The sequence below is a fragment of the Vicia villosa genome, linkage group LG7 (assembly GCF_029867415.1).
Source record: "Vicia villosa cultivar HV-30 ecotype Madison, WI linkage group LG7, Vvil1.0, whole genome shotgun sequence".
NCBI lineage: Eukaryota > Viridiplantae > Streptophyta > Magnoliopsida > Fabales > Fabaceae > Vicia > Vicia villosa.
Genome location: NC_081186.1, coordinates 67820132 through 67837093, shown reverse-complemented (window position 1 = coordinate 67837093; position 16962 = coordinate 67820132). Strand labels below are relative to the sequence as shown.

Genomic DNA, 16962 nt, shown 5'->3' with positions numbered 1-16962 from the left:
CTCATTTCTCCCGCTGATGGGCCTTTTTGTAGTACCAGAGGAGGAACCTATTTGAATTTTTCCATTTTGAATGCCACTTTCGACACGTTCTCCGGTCAGTATCAGGTCAGTGAAACCTGATGATGAGCTTCCCAGCAAATGGCTATAGAAAGGGCCAGTTAAAGTGCCCATGAACATGTCGACTAGTTCGCGATCAGATAAGGGTGGTTGAACCCTTCCAGCCATATCTCTCCACTTTTGTGCATATCCTTTGAAACTTTCTTTTGGTCCCATAGACATGCCCCTTAGTTGAGTACGGGTTGGCGCAAGATCAGCATTGTATTGGTACTGTTTGTAAAAAGCAGCAGCTAATTCTTCCCAAGTATGAACCTTGGTATTTTCCAGCTGGTAGTACCACTCGAGTTGTGTACCCGACAGACTTTCTTGGAAGAAGTGAATCCACAATTTGTTATCTGTTGTATGAGGTTGTATCTTCCTCACATAGGATCTCAGATGTAGTTTCGGGCAAGAAACTCCATCATATTTTGCAAAGACAGGAACTTTGAATTTTGGAGGGATAACAACATCCGAGATGAGCCCCAGATCATTGAAATCTAAGCCAGGTATTTTTTGTATCTCCATAGCTTTCATACGGTCTTCCAGCTGTTGGTATTTGTCATCATCCGGTTCGTCCCCAGAATGATCATCTTCTTCATTTGAAGAGAGAGAGGGTTTAGCAGAACCCTGGTTGCTTTGATTGTCTTCTTGTTCATCATCACCGACTGTTTCAGGGATCGGTGGCTTTTTGAACTTTTTGACTGGGATTTTGATCTTCCTTTTCAGGTGACTCACGCCTACAGATCCTTTGGGCTTCTTTTTCTTCTTGATTATCAGGGCTTTCAGTTCTTGTTGCCCCTTTGCCAGTTCCAGAATTGCCACTTGAACTTGGGCATTCTGTGCTTCGAGGTTCTTGATGCTTGTCTCAGATTCCATCTCTTCTGACTGAAATAAACAGCGAGGAGATGAGAAATCCGTCATGTGAACCTGTTATGCAATGTGTATGACTGGATGCATGTGTATGCAATGTATGAAATGTATATGCAATGTATATGAATGCAATGTATGAAATGTATATGCAATGCATGAAGTGAAATGTGTGTGCAATGTTTCAAGGATCTTAGAGTTTAGATTTGTTAAAGAAGAAACAAACGTTAGTTAATCAATTTATTCTTTTTTTTTTGCTTTTTTTTTCTTTGCCTCATTTGGGCTTACAAGACAGAAATAAAATAAATGATCCTTCAGGTCTCCCGTGGACGCTTTCTCTTTGCCCCCAGGAATGTGTTGATCTGCTGTTCTTCTTGAAGCTGTCCGGTGAGCTCCAATATCCTTCTCTCATAGTCCTGACAGTGTGCTTTGAAGGTGTCTCTTTCCTCTTTGAGTTGAACCCAAGATTTTTGCAACTCTTCTAGGTCAGTTGGCATATCCGGGTGTAGAATAACTTGAGGTTCGTATCCTTCGACCTCTGGTTCAATAGTCACAGGTAGAATAGCGGGATATGGCATAATGAGTTTCTGAGCATGAGTGCGGACCCATCTGAGGTAAGGTTCCATAGGGATAGAATTCCATTGCCCCAAAGTTTTGCTTTCTATTCTATAGACACTGTCCCATGCATGTATGAACCTTCGTCGGTGTCTATGAGAATCATTCTCGTAATCAAACACAATGCCACGGATAATCATGTCATGAGGACCGTTGCTCCTTGCATATCCGAATTGGCGTAGAGCTAAAGAGGGATTGTAAGTGATGCCTCCTTTGATGCCAAGGAGTGGCACATTAGGGTACTCTCCACAATGATCAATGATAGTAATGTCTCTTTGAAAGAAGTTGTTCCACCGGATATCTGAATGAGACAAAGACATAATCCTGCGAGACCATTGCATTCTTTGTTCATTTCTCAACACTGATCGGGGAAGATGAAATGTAAACCACCTAGCCAGTAGTGGTATACAGCACATGAGAGTTCCTCGTTTCTTCATGGTACGAGTGTGTAGAGAATGTAGAATGTCTCCCAGCAATGTTGGTACCGGGTTACGGATTAGGAAAAGGTTGATGATGTGTACACTTATGAACTGGTCGGGATTAGGGAATAAAACCAACCCATAGATCAAAAGTGCCATAACTTCCTCAAAAGCTGGATAACTTTTGTTTTCTAGCAGTAGTCGAGCCTTTTCCAATAAGAACTTGGCAAGCAAACCCTTAACTCCACTCTTTGTTTCCCAATTGGACTCGATTTCTGATTTTCGCAGATGTAAAGCAGCAGCAATGACTTCAGGTTTTGGAATCCTTTCTAAACCAGTGAAAGGTAATTGATTTCGAACAGGCAATCCAATTAGTTCAGAGAATTCTTCCAAAGTGGGTACCAACTGGTAATCAGGAAAGGTAAAGCAATGATGTTCAGGGTCAAAGAACTGGAACAGGACCCGTATCATGTCTTCTTCAAATTTTGAGGTAACCAAATGGAGTAGGTGACCATGCCTTTCGGTGAATTGAACATTCCTGGGGAATTCTGACACTAAGTCTTTTAGTTCAGATGGTACCGTTGAGATGTTGATTCGGATGTAATCTCGGGTGGCGGGAGCCATTACCTGCAAAAACAAAGGTAAACTCTTTGATCCTTGAAGTGTTTTGTGAGAAAATGATATGCTTATGATGCAAACATGTGGCACACAAAAACAAATCAAACAATAGCCTTAGGTTTAAAGGCTTGCATGGAGCTGATAGGTGATACCCTCCCCACTGAAGTTGAGTTGGTTAAAACCTGTCCTAGAATAGTATTCGGGTTCTATGATCCTTGGAAGTAACATCTCAATACGGCGCTCGAGCGGCCGATCAAAATATTCCTCGAGGATAACTAACTTCGATCAATTTCAAAGCTAGCCACTTAATAGGCCATAAGTCAAGTTCAACTAAAAAGGTTCTAAGACAAATTAGTGTTTAATGACATTTCGGAAGCCTAATATACTCCTTGATCGTTTTCAAGGGACATCAGTATAAACCAAAGTATCGCACTAACGATGACTACCAGATCAACCGTATCGGTACATGCCGTACAGTTTCCTTGGTCTATTGTCATATACTTAAGGTATCTCGAGATTCGGGTTAGAATCTTTCACACAAGCAAAATACCCAAACAAACCTTTGAAAAATAGAGCAATCAAGTCAAACAATTGAAAACATCGAAGTGATCTATTCTCTTAAGGTAACCCCTTTTGAAAACATTTTGTTTTTTTTGAAAGTATCTCCCCAGCAGAGTCGCCAGTTCTGTGGACCTCCGTTTTTTAATCCCGGGCCATACCTCTGATCTGTAGAGATACGTGAACTGACTCTTTTTTATCGCTTAATGCTTTCGCATTTTTGAAAATTCACAGAGTCGCCACCGACCTTTTATTTTATCCAATTAAGGAAAGGTTTATAAAAGAAACAGAAAAAAGACCTTTAAGAAATTCTGGGTAAGGGGGTAGGTTATACAAAGGGAAGGTGTTAGCACCCTTTGTATCCATGGTTATCCATGGGCTCTTAAGTTTGCTTAGCTCACTTGTTTTTCGATCACTTTTCAATTGCTTTAGAATGCTCATATGTGGTTTCAAATACTTTTGTAAATTGAATTTTGTAATGATCCGTGTGCGGATGTATACAAAATGCTTGTTTATCTTTCGAAAGATGTTTTGAAAAGAACGTTAACTTTGTAATGATCCGTGTTTGGATATATACAAAATATTGTCTTTTTGGAAAGTTTTGTTTTGAAAAACAACAGTGTATGAGAATTTTGTTTGTTTTGATTTGAGCAAGCAAACTAGGAGGTCTACCCCGAGTTGTAAGGTCTTTATCCTATTTCCTTTAAAAATCTATCCTTTCACCGGATATAAACAAAAGGTTCGATTTTGTACTCGAAACAGTAGAATTTTGACTTTGATTTTGAAAAGAATGAGAAGGGATTACCTTAAGAGGTGCAAGTGTGGTTGTGTTTGTATTCAGATATTTTATCTTTGAAGTTAGTGATCTAACGGTTCAATTTTATCTTTGACATACACGCAGTTTATATTTGCTGGAAATTAAAATGCGGAAATGTAAAGTGCGGAAAGTAAATCTACGCTATTACATCGATTGTGCAGGAAATGTAAACTAGCCTATTTACATGAATTTGACATCCTATACATTTATCTAGGAATTTAAATTGCAAGAAAAATAAAAGGCATGTTTTTGGATTTTTTATGATTTATTTTAATTATAATTAATGTATGATTAATTAAATCAAAATGAAAAAAAAAGATGAAAATAGATTTAAACCTAGAAATTAAGTTTAAAATATGTACAAAATATTTGTTAATTAATTTTAAAACAAAACTAATTTTTTTGGAATTTTTGAAATTGATTAAGCTAATTAAAACATAATTATGCAAATAATTATACAAATAATTAAAACTTAAAGAGAAAATTATTCAAAATATGTACAAAATTAGTTTATAATATATAAACAATATTTAACATTAAGAACAATTTTTTTTATGATTTTTTGATTGGTTAGAATAATTAAGAAGCAAATATATAAATATATACTAATTAATTATGCAAAATATTGAAATTTTGAAGAAAAATAAAATATTTTTGTTTCAGAAAATAATATATTATTTTAGAAGTCTAAAAACATTTTTTGTGTATTTTTTGGATTTTTTAAACCATTTTTAATTAATTTTGCAAAGAAATTAAAATAGAAATAAAAAATAAAAGGATACTGATCAGATGTGGAAATTGAATGAAGGAACATGATGCAGCTGCATGATCTGGCGCTTTGGATTGGATGGATAGTGGATCAGATGGTTCAAATTTTGAGGCGCATGGCACTCAGTGTACCTGCAAAACACTTGATTAGTGGGAAATTTAAAAGAACTGCGCGCGCGTGCCAGCCAATAGGAGGAGGACACGCATCATCTTCAACCTCCAGACGCCACTTTCAACAGCGCTTTTATGCAAAAGCGCTATAATTGATGAACCCTAATTCTGCAAAATAACGAATAGGGGTAAACAGGCATAGAAATTAGGCGCGATGGTACCATTCAACTCGTCTTGTTCCACTGAATGTAACCATGCCCTTAATTTGCTTTAATTTTGGCCCTAATGAAGAACCCTAATTTTGAGCTAAGAAAACCCTAAAATGGTACATGCTACAAACAGCCATTAAAATCCAATTGAAGCTCCAGAAACGACCAGAGCTTCAAACCAAACACAATTATGCATCTACATCTTGTTAAATATGCGTGTGTTATGAGATATAAGTTGGTTTTAGTTTGAACAAACCGTGGCCTATATAGCTCGATTCAATGAGGTTTAAGACTTGGAAATGATTGGAATGGTTTCAGTGAAGCTCAGAGATGATGTTTGAATGTTTATTTTGTATTGAAATTGACTGAAACTTAAAATTCGAATTTCAAGTTTCTTTGAAAATTACAAGTTGTTACAAGAGTGCTATGTGCTTATGAATGCTACTGAATTCGTCCTCTCTCCCTTTGTTGGAGTATGCTAGCCTATTTATAAGCCATGGAGTGCTTAAAAACTAAGCTAAGAAGCCTTAATTGTCTTTGTTGGAATCTTGACTTTTCAAGCTTAAAATTTAAGCCACCATTGCTTGATCTCCACACCTCTTGCCTTAGGCTTTCCTTGCTGCATAATTAAGTCACATGTGGAGGCTTTATCTTAGAAAATAAGCTATGCTTTATCCTTCCTTTTTTTTTCCTTTTTTAATTTAATCTTAAATGATAAAATTAAATCAAAAAATGGAGAAAAATGTTATGGGCTTGGTCTTGGTCGTGGGAGGCCCATAATAACATGGCATACATGTTTGAACCATGAAAACTTGGCCCCATTTGGAAAAAATGCATTTTTGAGCAATGTTGGTTTTATGCATTTTCCAAAATTTATCCAACTTCAACAAGGTGTAAATCCCTCAATTTTTGTCATATGAAGGAGATCTTGCACTTTTTGGAAACCTCAAAGAGTCCTCTAACCAATGCCTTTGGTCTCATGTCAAAATGATTTTTGATGCTCCTTGTGTGTCCTTTTGAAAAAAGTGTCTTTTTGTTGACTTTGAAAATGACCTGTAATGTCTTTGATCATATTTTTCAAATGGTGAATGCAATGACCATGGGATCAATTGCATTTGAAAGATAATTGAATTTCCTTCAAAATGAGCTTTGGTTTGAATTTTTTGGATGAAGGATGAGAGAGTTATGACCAGTCAAAGTTGAGTTGACTTTTCAGGTAAAAACCCTAATTTTGAATCTTAGGGTTTTGTTGATTTTTGATCTTTCCTTGATGAATTATGATCATCCAATGATCAAATGATGAATCCTTTGACAAAATATGGATTTTGACAAAAATTTCATTTTTGACTGTCTGTTGACTTTTTTGGTCAAACGGGTCGTCTGTTGACTGTTTGAGCTGCTGACGGTGCGTCTGAGTGAATTGAAGTTTGAAAATTTGTATGATGGTACTTTGAGATATATGGATGTGCATGAAATCCATTTGAGGTCTCAAAAACTTGTTTCTCCTGTAAAAACAAGAAAACCCTAGTCAGGGACTGTTTGTGTAGGAGACAGTTAAGCGTACCTGATTTTTGTGCAGTGTTGAGTCTTTGCTAATCGCGTGATATTCAGAAGACTTCTAGAACAAAAATCTTGGAATTTTGAATTGTAAAAGATTGATTTGAGTGATGGTACAAAACACTGAGAATTGTACTGCCAGCAGTTTGACTGTCGACTGACTGTTATCAGTACAGTCTGAGTTTCCTGATTCTGCGCCTGCAAAAAAGATTTAACTCTGTACCAATTGTGTCAGTACTATTTATCTGTAAATAAATAAATAGCATGTGTGAAGTAATAAACAGTATTTGGCGTTTGCGTAAGAATAAATTCAACTGCAAGCCAAATTACTGTATAAGAAAAATTCTAAAAACTAAGTATTTCATATGTCAGGATATTTGTTGAAATAAAAATCCATGATTATATGAGACTCTTAATTTCCAGATTGGAGTTTTCTTGAAAAAAGATGCGGGCAAATTTTGGGGTATAACACTAACTGATATTGATTGTCTCAAAAGAAGGTGTAAACTACAATATTCCTTACAAAAGATTATAACAAAAAAATTGCAACATGAGTCTTCAAAATGTAGTCGAGGCTTGAACCTGAAAAGTACACAAAAGTCAAATGACATGTCCTAATAATAAGTAAAGAAAGTCATTATAATATAGTTAGTATGGAATGGTAAAAAATTACAAGCAAAAAATACCTTTCACAAGTTTTGGAACACTTCTTTGAAAACAACGTTAGTGGTGTTACACATTGGTTCTATATCCTTATCATGAATAAGAATCTTTAATCCTTTTTTTGACTTAACTCTTGAGATCGCGACATATAATTGACCATGACTAAAAACCTCTTTTGGCAAATACAAACCAACATGGTCAAGAGACTGTTCTTGAGACTTGTTAATAGTCATGGCAAAGGAAACCATAATGGGGAATTGGCGTCTAACCAATTTAAATGGCCATGGTGACTGTGATGGAAACAATGACATCCTAGGAATATAAATGATGTTACCAACATTTTTTCCAGAAATGATCTTAGCTTCAATGACATGAGATGCAAGTCTGGTTACAGTGAGTCGTGTACCATTGCACAAGCCTTCAGACTGATCTAAATTGCGCATTAACATTATTGTGACGCCAACTTTCAACCTAATTGAATGATTAGGCAATCCAGAAGTTTTGAGAGCATTAAGGAATTCAGGTGTGACATGCTCATATGCATCAAAATTAGTAGCATCAGATTTATCTATAGAATCGCTACTGAAGTATTCTTTGTCTTCTCCTACAAAAGTTGCAAAAAGTTCAACATTACATAAATGATTTCGATCAGCAAGTAATTCCTATGTTGTAGCACAAAATCTAAATAATTAATTATTTGTTACCTGGAAGAAGGTTTGTGATATATTTGTTAATATGATCAACTACTTCAATTGTTGAAGCTAAGATTGCACGACTTTGGAGATAGTCCGAATCAAGATAGTTATGAATAAGATCAAGGTAGGTATCCTCCACAATTGCCTTAATGGGATCTGAAAAGTTTGAAATTAAAAACTCATCTGGAATACAAATATCAGCATAACCATCATTCGACTCACACATGGTCCCATCCCCAATATTTAAAATCCATTCTGAAAAGCTCCTAATGTCATCAGTAGTAGAAGCACTTATACGAGATTGTAACCTCATGTTCTTTGTAAGCTTCAAGACTTTACAGTGGTCCCAAATATAAGAAGAATTGATTGTTGCATGGATGATATCAGATCTAGTGCCTCTTGGTATAACGGGTAGAATTTGTCTAAAATCACCACCAAAAACGACAACCTTACCTCCAAATATTTTTTGAGATGCATTAGGCATTCCGCTCATAATATCTTTCAAGGATTTATCAAGAGATTCAAAGCAAAATTTGTTAGCCATAGGAGCTTCATCCCATATTATAAGATCGGTCACCTTTAGAAGCTCAGCAAGATCATCTTTTTTGTTAATGCTGCAAATAGAATTTTCTAAAGTAGGGACAGGAATCTTAAACCTAGAATGAGCTGTTCGGCCACCTGGTAACAATAAACTTGCAATCCCACTTGATGCAACCGGCAAGACAATTTTTTTCTTAGACCTAAGTGCAGCTGATAAAGTGTTCCACATAAAGGTCTTACCAGTTCCTCCATAGCCATATAAGAAAAAGACCCCACCTCGCTGCTTTTCGACAACATCCATTATTTCATGAAAAATGTTTCTTTGTTCATCTACAAAACGAACCTATGGTGAAAAAGAACAAGAATAAAGAAAAATGGTGCAATCTTCCAATGGAGATGATAGCGTTTGAGAGAGGTTATAGATGTTTAGGAGCATTTAAACTGATGCAAATGAGGGTGTAGGTCATCGTCTTTGATTCCCAGAGTTAACCACACATAATGACTCTCAACAGGACAACCCGGAGTAAGCTTTTAAACCCGGAGTAAGCTTTTAAACTAAAAAATGCGTTTAAAAAATGTGTTGGTGTATGAATTATTTCATATGATCCATGAATAAACTCACATTAGATAATAAATTTATTCAAGAACACCTGAAGGACAACAGCTTCTTACATCTTGAATTAATTTGCATGCAAAATGATCATCAAAGTATGCTTAAATAACCCAATTAGGCTTGATGCTCTCATTGAAAGAAATGTAAAAGTAAATGTTAGAAAGTTAACAGATTTGCTTTCATTTCGTACGACCTTGTATAGTATAAAATATGTTTAAAACACGAGAAATCTACATGCAACCCCTCATATTATACATGGCAGCCTTCATATTTCTTTATTTCAATTTTATCTTTGGTGAAATATAAAGAATTTTTGGACAAAATTTCTGGTATATCTTGCCAAATTTTCGGTACAAGATACCGGAATTTTAAATTATCCTGAAATTCCCAGTGAAACATATCGGAAATTTTAGTTATATTGAAATTTCCGGTATACCGTTAATTTCAAAATTTCCAGATATTATCGGAAATTTCATTATAACTGGAATTTCCTGTATGTTTCAATATTAGATTTTTTCAACGGTTGAAATTTTGCCGACACTTTTGAAGGGTCCTGGTTGCACTGACACATATGTATGGTCTAAAATGCATCACCATTTGTATAAATAGGTAGGGGTGTTCAAAACCAAACCAACCCAATAGAAAACCGCAAACCAAACCAAACCAAACCGAAACCGCAAAAAATCGCATTTGGTTCGGATTAGTTTGGGTCATTTTTTAACAAAACCGCACGGTTCGGTTCGGTTTGCGGTTTGTATTTTGTAAATCGAATCAAACCGCATTATGTTACAACCTAAATTTTACTTAACTCACATTCAATCCAAACTTAAACCTATTATACATTAGCCTTATGATTACGAACAATTTTCTCATCCTTATACATATAATTTCAGTCCCGATCTTCTCAAATCTCTAATAACATTATTGCACCTTCTTTGCCACATACATCTTCCCTCTTCTTCTATAATATCTACTCTCTTATATTCTTTCTTTTTCACCTTCTCATTTTTATGTAAATGTTTCGTATTTCAGTTTCGTTTTTATCGCACATCTTCTTCTCTAATTTCTAACATTTTTTTTCTTTTTCACCTTCACTAATCTTTCGTCTCTTCTATTTTTTGTTTCATTATAATAATTTTTATATTATTTTATGCTATTATTTTATGTTTAATATTCCACTTTTGTTTAATTTAATTTTTACATATTAAATGGAAAATTGCTGTCAAAATACGACGAGTTTTGTTATTATTTGATAGTGTATGAATGTCTAAAAACAAAATTATGTTGTCATCTATATGTGTATGTATGGCTCAATAAAATATTTGTAAAAAACCAAACCAACCGAACCGCATTAGTTTGGTTTGGTTTGGTTCGGATTTTTTTTAAAAGCCAACCGAACCGCATTAGTTTTTCTCTAGCGGTTCGGATGATTTTTTTCGTCAAAACCGCCCAAACCGCACCGCGAACACCCCTATAAATAGGGGTCTTAGAATTATTGGATAACATTTCTCAACAAAATGCCTCCTCCTCAGTATTTGATTAAAGTATCTGTGTATTTCAATGGCCGCAACTCTACTGTTCAAACCAAGATTCCAGATGACGCCGAATCCTTTGTCTCCTTGAAAGAAAAGTTGAACAAGTTGCTTCTTGATTCTGGTAACAAAAGGATGACAAAGATTGTGTTTCAGGAGGACTGAATAGATACAAATGGAAGGGTGAAATACAACTTAATCGAGTTGAAGAATGATGAAGATATGAAGGCCATGTGGAAATCATTTCGCCGTAGGATAACTAAAGGTCTGATCGAATTAGATGCGCAAATCCAAAGATCCGTGGACGACATAATGAAGTGTCTGAAACGTCCAGAGTCATCCGTTAGTGTCTAGGTTTTCATGTTTCGGAGTACTGTTTATGTTTGTTGTTTGTCATCTGATGTTTGTTAACTATGTTTATTTTTTATTGATGTTATTTTTTTATCTACTTGAAATATGTACTAGCAAAAAAGATTATGCAAAAAAAAAGATGTTCGTACAAAATATACATATAATACAATCATAAAAAAATAAATCTATATAGGCCTTCCACGGGCAACATCGGTCAACCTAGCTAAAATACTATGAACCTTACCATTAGGGTTCATCAAACCCATGAGGTTATCTAAGTGAACGACGATGAACTGTAGGCGGTTGTCCTGGTCACCTGCGGGAGGTGGACGCGGTAGTGGTGATGGAACGGAAGAATCCCTGGTACGTGAAGACCCTGGAACATTAGATGTTGCGGCATCTGGTATGACCATAGGGTGTGATACACTGAGGAACCACTCCATGTATTCATCCTCGCACTGCCCAGGCTGCTGAACCTCACCGGCTGTATCAGTGATCTCACGGTGGAGCTGATGATGTGACTCTGAAACCATCGATCAAGCCACCTGATGGAGCCTGTGGGACCGAACGTGGGATGTCCTGTATATAACCATACTGGCGTAGACACCTCTCAGGCAAGTGTCTATCCATACGGCTCTCCCATCTGACATACTCTAAATATAAGGAAAATACATCAAAAGGACGATGAGGGAGGTGACCTGTATATGGTGTCTAGATGACATCATCCAGCGTCAGAGCATCTAGCCTCTGTATGTACTCAATCAACCCTCCTGGCAACATGCTGGATCATCCGCTCACATGTGTGAGGGAAGTGCTCGTATAATCAACACTGCATAAATAAAAATCATCAAGCTCAGATAAATTATAATAAAAGACAAAAAACCATGTAAAAAATTATAATATACCTGTAACAAGCTCAGATAACCAACAAGTTGTCTTGTGTCAGGACGAGATGTAGCATAAAGCGCCTTGTACAACATCGTCAATTCCGCCACTCTCCAAGCCCAACATAGGGTGTCAAGGTCGCTGAATAGAGAAAGATAGTGGACACGCGGGGAAGTTCTCCAACTTCGACCCGTGAGAAGCGAACTTCAGCACTAGACGCTCCTATAACAAAAAATATATAATTAAAAACATTAGTATAATTAAAAATATAAGCACTTAAGCAATGTCAGATACCGCGCCCTGCCATATCCTAGAAGCGGCATGGTCATCATATCCTGTCAAAATGGACCTATCAGAAGGTCCTCATGGAAAAGCTCCATCAGTGTGTACTGATGGCTCCGTAGATGCACCGGTGGTGGTGTTTGTATCATGCACCACCCGCTCCTCAGTAACCCCCTCCTCAACCACAGCCACTGACTCCTCAACTCTAGGCAACTTCTCCTCAACAATAGTCATCGGCTCCTCAGCAACAGCCACCGGCTCCCGAACAACAGACACCGGCTCCTCAACAACAGCCATCGGCTCCTCAGCAACAGGCATCGCCACCTCAACCTCAGCAACCTCATCCTGAACCACCTGCTCGTCCACAGCAGGGGATGCTCTACCACCCCGACGGCGAGGTGCACGGTGTAGCAACTCGATTTTATTCGCTATTATTTTAGTAATTATATTATTTGATGTTGTTAATAATTATTTATTTAGTTATTATGTGATATAATAATTATTTAAGTATTTAATTATGTGTGTGTTTGTGTTATTTGGCTTAATTAAGTAATTAGAGAGGTTTTAATGATTTGGGCCTAAGTGATAGAATATAACAAAATAGATGGATTATGGGTTAAGCCCATTAAGATAAGAGATAGTAAGAGTAGAGATTAGGGCTGGAGAATCATAACTCATTTTGGGGGAGAAAGAAGAAATAGAAGAGAGAAAAGCTCAAAGGGAATAGCACTTGAGGGAAGAAGAAAAGTTATAGAGGAAGCCTCAATTTTCGCAGCAAATTTCGGCAGAAAACCACCTTGGCAAATCGGGTGTATCTCTCAATCCAACCGTTGGATCATTCCGATACTTGGACACGGCGTTCCTAACTCGTAAAGGTAAGTTCTAACCTGAGCAATTTTCATTTTGAAGATTTTAAGTTTGTCTGGTAAGCCGATTTCTGAACTTTTTTTTAGGTGTGTCTCCAAATGATGTTAGGAAGGATTTCTTTTGGCGAAAAGCTTAGAGCTATGGTGAAAGAGTCCAAATTTACCAAGGTAAGGGTGGGGTTCTTTCATGACAAAGGGTTTTATGATAGTATGTTATGGTGGGTAGATTCTATACTTGATATCCATGTTCTTCTATGTGCAATTTTGGATATGTGATGGTTTGTTGGAATGTGATGATATAAATGTGATAAGTTGTGTGCAATTGATAATCTATGTGCATTAGATTTTTGTGCTTGTTGCGGGTAAATTATTGATAGTGAAATAATGAGTTTAGTTGTGGAATTGAAAATGTTAGGGTTTATGTTAGATTCTCATGAAATTAACTCTAATCATGTTTTGAATGAATTGTCGATAACATGTAATTATGTTTGTGTGAGCTATGTGATGAATTGTTGATAACATGTTATCATGTTTGTGTGCGTTATGTATTGATGAATTGTGGATAACATGTAATTATGTTTGTTGTTAGTACGTTGAATTTGTTGTTGTTGTTGTAGACCTTATGGTCAAAGTTGATAGGTTGTATTGTGTGGATAAGCATGAAGTGGATATTGTTGTATAGTTGGAAATAATTATGTTTGAAATAACATGATGTATGCTCTTTATGACGAATAGTTGTTGTTATGAAGAGGATGATTATATGATGATACTTATATGATGATGATGTATTGTGAAGTTGAATATGTTGTTATTGTTGAGTTGTTGTTATTATAACTTGTTATTGATGCGTTGATGAAGTTGTGGGCCTATGGCCAATGTTGAATAAGTTGAATCGTCCCAATATATGGACATGTTTGATTTGTAGGTCGAATGACCAGTGTAGATTTAAGTTGATGCAATTGATGCATGTTTAAGTTGTTGTTGTTATACTTGTGGATGTTGCATCATTGCGTTGCATGGCATACATTGCATTATTAAGTTGGCATAGATTGGTACCACGCTGGACTGGATTGATAGATTAAGTTAAAGGCTTATGCCTTGTTAATGCCTCTATTAATTGGCAATGTTTAAGTTGGGAGTTTACTCTGAATGGTACCACATGCATTTGCATAGTTTGAGTTGCATAATGAGTCGCATATCGAGTTGTTGTGTTGATGAATGATTGTTATATTAAGTTGATTATGTTGTTGTCTAAGTTGGATTAAGTTGATTATGTTGTTGTTTAAGTTGGATTCGTGGTTGTGAATTCATTGTTATGTTTTGTTGATGTTTTGTCGTGATGATAGTTACGTTGATTCTCGTTGTGATTATGAAGGAAATGTTGTAGTTGTGGATGACTTAGTTGTGAATTTGAATATGTTATTATGATTGATTATTAACATTGTTGTTGTGATGCAAGTTGCTTTGAGATGAGAAGTGGTGAATAGTGTATGATCTTATCTTTGCTATAAGTATTATCATACATTCTTTTATACTGTTTGATATCTCACCCCTTCTGCTGATGTTTCCCGTACCATAGAAAATGGGCAGGTACTCAAGTATAGGTGTGGAAGTTTGTAGCTTCATCGAGTCTAGTTGGTCTGTCGCTCTGATACGTAGCACTCAGGGGAATGTTTATTTTGTTGTTTCATGTAGTTAATATATACGTTGTTGAGTTCTAAGTTGAATAATGAGAAGTACTATGATGTTTTAAAGTTGTTTCTGATTGAATAAAGATGATTTATTTATAAAGTTGAATGTTATGATTCCGCTGCATATTAAATAAAAGTTTGTTTGTTCTTAGAGCTGATACAAGTCGTTTGTGATCCTCTGAGATTGAAGTGTTGCGTATCTGATTATGTGTTGTTTATATGAAGTAAATGTAATATCCCAAATGAATTGTTGATAGATTTTAAAATACTCCGATTTCTGCATTATAATTTCGAGTAGAATTTGGGGTGTTACACGCGGAACCCCCTCCACGCCTGCTCAGCCCTCTGTTTCTGATTAGAACTGGTCGGAGAAACGTGTCCAGCACGTAACGCTGAGGTATCGGTCTCATCAACAGCCGCTTGAGCAAGAGCATCGGCTTTATCAATGGCTCGTCTGACAACAATACCATCTGTGCCTCTAGTCCTCACTGAAAAAGTTAAAAATATAAGAAAAATAGCATCTTAAAGAAATAGAAATACCGGAATTTTCAAAATTTTCGGTATATGAATTTGTACCGGAAATTTCAAAATTTTGGGTATTTTTACAACTTTATAAGGATACCGAAAATTATGAAATTTCCGGTAAAAAATACCGGATATTTCACAATTTCTGGTAGAAAATACCGAAGATTTCACAAAATCTACCGTAAAATTTGCTTGTTTTCGCCAAATTTCTTATATGCACGCAAAATTTCCGGTATCGCCTAAAGATTTAAAAAATACGGTATCTCACGTAGATTTGCTAAAATGTAATAATAAAAAATCTTTCGACATTTAGATCATTTCATACCATTTAGGAGATGCCAAATCTAATTAGGGGAGTGACATGTAGATTCCTCGATAGTCTTGGACAGAATCTATTTTAACAAATTTGGTGCATATGACATGTGTGCTCCATTTTGAGGGGGCGTGTTAGAATTAATTAGAGCATAAATATCGCCACTTTTTCAACGTTCACACACAGTAACCAAAGTTTCAAGTGTCAGAAACAATGGATAATTGAGAAAAAGTAACGTTTTTTAGTTTGTAAACGTTCTCTAGTTTGTGAACGTTTTCTAATGCCAGCTGGATTATCAATAGAATGAAAATTGCAATATGGGGGTATATTGTAGGATTTGATGGGACCCATTTTTGAGTTTTTGATGAGTTGGATGGATATTTGAAAAATATAGTTGAGTTGTTTAAAAAAGATAAAAGTGTAATATAATATAAAAAAAATGAGTGGACCCCATTTAAAGAACCCAAATGAAGATGATGGATGTGGATGCTCTTATGATGGTAGATATAATAACTTTATTGTTAGTATTCTTAGACTATACAACCTCCTAGGCTAGTGCTTATCGATTAATATTCAATGTATTTATTGTAAGACTATTATAAATACTACTAGTTTGATCCAACTAAGAGACACATAAATTTTACATATGTTACTGTCCCCATTTAGTAATCATCTTCCGTGAAGATTAAATTGTGACTAAATGACATTCACCGTGAAAGGTTGAGCTCATCTAAATCATCTATGTTCTCAATCTTTTGATGGAGATTGCTTTAAATCTCCCAAATTGATATGAATTAGATCCAAAAAAATTGATTGACGTTGCACGAGTGGGCATGTCTTTTTGATTAATTTACATTGAGCACAAACAACACATTTATTTTGTCATTTATATCTAAGAAGAGTTATACCAAGAGATTCTAATTTAAAAACATGCAAATATATTAGCTAGCATGCCAAATATATCAACATTTTGTGAATCACCAATATACACAAGTTCTTCTCTATTCCCTAAGATAATATTAAGATAATATAGGATACAGGTTCTTCACCAACATTTTGCATAATTATTTCTAATAGCCCCTTTCACTCATTTGTTCATATTCATCACAATACTAAAATGGGAAAGAACCACAACAATCATATCATCTCCTTACTATCAAACATAATCACAAAATTGTAAAAAATATATAACCATATTAACTTCCAAATCAAATTAACTGTTTAATCCAACTTTGGATTTCCCCCATTAAACATATAACTTGGTTAATTTTTACTTGTAGGAGATAAGCAATTTAGTTATGTATATACTTAAAGAGCCTTTTCATTTCAACACCAAATTTCTAGTAATTAACTAGGAAATATCTCGCAAGA

At 35.6% G+C, this 16962-nt stretch overlaps 1 protein-coding gene across 1 annotated transcript; it reads right to left on the bottom strand.

Moving 5' to 3' along the window:
• Window positions 1–7324: 7324 nt before the first annotated feature.
• Window positions 7325–8834, bottom strand: LOC131619260 (uncharacterized). The gene is made up of 2 exons (XM_058890375.1): window positions 8003–8834; window positions 7325–7902 (listed from the first exon to the last, which is right to left on the bottom strand). Exons 1-2 carry the CDS (start codon window positions 8832–8834, stop codon window positions 7325–7327), a joined length of 1410 nt encoding a protein of 469 aa, XP_058746358.1.
• Between the last annotated feature and the right edge of the window lie 8128 nt (window positions 8835–16962).